General features: G+C 42.8%; 1 protein-coding gene across 1 annotated transcript; it reads left to right on the plus strand.

The window, feature by feature from the left end:
• The first annotated feature begins 336 nt into the window (after positions 1-336).
• On the plus strand, positions 337-2,272 carry LOC126407939 (hepatocyte cell adhesion molecule-like). The gene is made up of 2 exons (XM_050073229.1): positions 337-673; positions 908-2,272. Exons 1-2 carry the CDS (start codon positions 475-477, stop codon positions 1,723-1,725), a joined length of 1,017 nt encoding a protein of 338 aa, XP_049929186.1. The 5' UTR covers positions 337-474; the 3' UTR covers positions 1,726-2,272.
• Positions 2,273-4,275: the final 2,003 nt, after the last annotated feature.

Raw genomic sequence — 4,275 nt, forward strand, 5'->3', positions numbered from 1 at the left:
AAGCTACATTTCCCAATACATAGTAAAAGTTACTCAACTGTAGTTTTGTTTCCCTATACAGAAGTGGTTTCAGTGGGTTATCGAGCAATGTTTTGACCGCAGTTCTTTGCCATCGGGTCATGCTTATTGCAGTCAATTGCAACATAAGACACATATTTCTATATATTGCTGTTACTTCCTGACGTGGACAGAAAATCTGAGTTGCTGCATGACTTTGACTCTGTTTTTTGTATCTTCAGAGAACTGAAAGCAGACTCTTGACTAATAGAGTTTCCTTCCCACTGAAGATTGACTTCTCTTAAAAGGCTTGAAGTTGGTCATTTATGTGCCAGTCATATTCTGAGTGGTGAATGTAACGACTCATCTTGACGGGGCTGCTTCTCGAGCAGGGCTTTAAGATAAAATATTAGACCACAGACTGAGGAAAAGTCGAAGTGATTATTGTAAGGATACCTTGATCTACCCTGGTACATCATGGCGTGTTTTGCTGTCACACTTGGTGTCATCATTCTGTCAGGATCCATCAATCTCTCAGCGGCAAACAAGGACACCTGTGATCTTTACGGTAGAGATGGACAGAGTCTGACTCTGCCGTTTGTCTATGAGGGACTGGCAACCACACATGTGCTGAGATGGACTCATAACAGCACCATCATTTTCTACAGACAACAAGGCAGAGTGTCTGTTGGAAAGTCAGAGGACATCTCTACAACCGGATCTCTTTTGCTGAGGAACCTACAATTCTCAAGTGCGGGGCTCTACCAAGCAAATTTGCTGNGACTCTGCCGTTTGTCTATGAGGGACTGGCAAGCACACATGTGCTGAGATGGACTCATAACAGCACCATCATTTTCTACAGACAACAAGGCAGAGTGTAACAGCACCATCATTTTCTACAGACAACAAGGCAGAGTGTCCGTTGGAAAGTCAGAGGACATCTCTACAACCGGATCTCTTTTGCTGAGGAACCTACAATTCTCAAGTGCGGGGCTCTACCAAGCAAATTTGCTGAATCCCAATGGCACGCTGGCTAAAACATGGACCGGTCGTCTCTGTATGCTGGACAAGGTAGCAAAACCTCAAGTCACTTATGTGTGTGACGCCAAGTCTAGTGCTGTGAAGCTAAATTGCAATGTAGCTCAACCTCAGGGTTTGGCGTTCTCATGGACACTCGACGGGAAGACCTTAACAAGCGAAACAAGACAAACACTGAGCATATCACTGGCACAGCTTAAAGGGGAGAGGAGCTTCACATGTAGTGTGGCAAACAAAGTCAGCACAGAGAAGAGTGACACTGTTCATCCGACCTGTAAAAGTCCACCGCCACCACCTCTTCTCTGTTTTCCATCCAAAACTGTTGTCGCAGTGCTGGCAGGAGGAGCAGGTCTGATTCTGATTCTGCTCACCATAATCATCATATTATGTTGCTGCCACAGACGAAACAAAACCCAAATGAGACGCAGGGACAAAGGGGAGCTGAGGATGCTTTCCCTAAGCAAACGAGAGCCGGACTCCATCAGCCCGGAGTATGAGACGATGCACCAGACTGGAGACTCTCCACCCCCGGTTCCCAAGTCTTCACCCAGAGCCTGTTACGTGAGTGTTTCTCAGCCCGAAGCTCAGCCTGAAAACAAGCCTGCACAGCTATCTACAGCTGCTGAGGGACAGCAACCTTCACCTGTGCCAAAGCCGAGGACGAAAGCTCCCCAGACACCAGGCGTCTGAATGTGCCTCTCCAGGACTCCTCCGGAACTAAGACAAAAAGGCATGTTTAAGAAAGTACTTCGGAAAATGTTGTATTTTTGCCCACGGTTTTTGCACACACATTCTTTATGACTTTAATGTTTCAGATTATACCTATATAGATGCAGTCATTTGACAACTATCTGAACAATCTGTGTCTGAGATCAATAGGCTTAGTCATGATGTGACTCTTGACTAATAGAGTTTCCCTCCCACTGAAGATTCACTTCTCCTAAAAGGCTTGACGTTTGTTTAGTTTCTTATAAACTTCAAATGTGATATCACAACTTATCTACGCTGAAGTTTTGTTGTAAATATTTTCCATTTAGCTGTAGTGGTGGAGTTAAGGGTTGGTGTAGTCTGATCCCTGGTACACATCATAATAGAAGAAACTGTGATGGATGAATTTCAGTATTGATGTATTGTTCTAATGTGTAATGTTACTTATGGTCCAGTCTGTTTATGTGTTTTATTATGACTTCTCTGACTCCAGAGCCAATGTACTTCTTTGTTATAAATAAAGCAATTTCCAGACAAAAAAATTTGTTTTTACTGTCAACAAATCCCATGAAAAGGCAAAGACATTATTCTGTCTTTCAGCACTTTTCAACTTCCTCAAACCTGTCTGCGGCTCTCAGCTCTGAGTTTGTTGATTCCAGCTGGAGACATAAATCTTAAAAACAAAGATACAAATAGATATAAATGTTCTCATACATAAAAATGATAATAATAATTTTATAAAACAGCTGAGCACTGTAGTTTGTAGGTTTAACAAATGTTTCTCAAACAAGATTAAACTGTGTATCTGATGGGGACTCATTTAGGCAGTGGGTCAATACACATTTGGTTCTTTAACAAGTATTTACAGCACCGTGATTTGTCTGTGAAACTGGTAATGAAGGAAGATGTCACCCTATACGTCAGTGTGGCTGACTTGTTTTGAGACAATGATCGTGAATGGATTACTGAACGGGGCTACAAGGCACAGGCCCAGGGGCCCAGAGTGTAAGTGGGGGCAAATATCACCGACTCTAAAGCCTAGTTCACATTACACGATTTTCACCGTGATTTTGATGTCGCAGAGGATCTTGAGAGCCACCTTGGGTCAGAGGTGAGTCGGCAGATAGTCTGCCACGACGAGTCCTCATGTGTGAACAAGCCTACGAGCAAGTCGGCCCCTCGTTGTGACTGGATATCTGGCACGCTAGAAAACTGGAGAAGTCCGACACAACTGACAAAGAGCATCAGCCAATGAGAGGCGGGATACGTCCCACATCAGCACACAGGAGGACGGAAGAAATGTGAGGAGGACAAGCCGCAGGGTTGCCAGGTCCGCTTACTAGCCGCGACTTTGGGCTTGTTTTTTTGTAAAGTTGCTTACAAACATTGGTAGCCAAGTTAAAAATAAAGTTGCTTACAAACATTGGTAGCCAAGTTAAAAAATGTAGTTTGGTGACGTCACCGCGTTATCTGGGGCTCTGTCGGTGAGGGCTCGGTGGAGAAATCTTGTGGTGTGCACACACAGGTCATAACGCAGTTGGCGAGACTCCCGATGACAGAAACACACGTCACCAGGTATGAACACTTAAAAGATTAGAATAGTCTCAGTGATGCAAAATCAGGGTGAAAATCGTGTAATGTGAACTAGCCTTAACACGCACTGACTAGGAAGAGATTCAAAATGAATGCAAAGAGATGCAAAGGAACCGGAAATAGACACAAAATGACTACAAAAAGGGGCAAAACAACCAAATAAGACACAGTTACCTCAAAGAGAAACAAAACGACTCCATAGAGATCCAAAATGACCCAAAACAGGTTAAACAACTGTAAAAGTGTGTGTTTCTTGCTCCTATGTCAAAGAGGTGTGGGTGCCTTTTGCATATCTGTGCCCAGGGGCCCATTGTCTAATAATCCGCCCCAGATGGTGTTGGTCTATGGCCCAGAGAAAAAGGTCTTAGTTTTAACAGTATGTCTTCATGGGAATTTGCTGATGATAAGAAAAACACATTTCCTAAAGTTTGTTTTGGTATGGTTTGAGAACTTTTGTATCACAACAAAGACGTAATGAAAAAAAACAAATAGGAGGAAATGTGAACACTTCTTGACGTCCTCTGTTGAAAACTATTTTTGGCAGCTCCACTGATATTTGCACTTGTTTGTGTTTTCTGTATCATCCAGTAATCACACTGTGTTTACATAGATGGTGTTTGACATAAAAATGGCCGTCAGAAATTATTTTATATCACACATTTGTACTGAAAAGGCGAACTTATCTGTGCAAAACACAGCCCTTTGTTCCAGCTTCTTACATGTCAGCATTCTTGCACTTATTAAAATTTGCTTGCTTGCAAGAAGTTATTAAAGGGAAAAAAATCAATAGAGGAATGGATTAGCTAAGGCAAATATCTATTATCTCCAATGGGTAAATGGTAATCCACACATGAAAGTGTTTGCTGTCTCGCCTAATGCTGTGTGACAGCCACATAATGGAATCCCCCTGAGCGTCATTGCCTAAAACTTACAAGCCAA

Source organism: Epinephelus moara, chromosome 20 (genome assembly GCF_006386435.1).
Source record: "Epinephelus moara isolate mb chromosome 20, YSFRI_EMoa_1.0, whole genome shotgun sequence".
In the NCBI taxonomy this organism is placed as follows: Eukaryota; Metazoa; Chordata; class Actinopteri; order Perciformes; family Serranidae; genus Epinephelus; species Epinephelus moara.

Bases quoted from the DNA above. Each gene is read 5' to 3' on its own strand.
- LOC126407939 (XM_050073229.1), top strand. From the start codon at position 475: ATGGCGTGTTTTGCTGTCACACTTGGTGTCATCATTCTGTCAGGATCC. The intron at 674-907 runs GCAGAGTGTCTG...ACAGACAACAAG, and splicing joins CATTTTCTACAGACAACAAG to GCAGAGTGTCCGTTGGAAAG.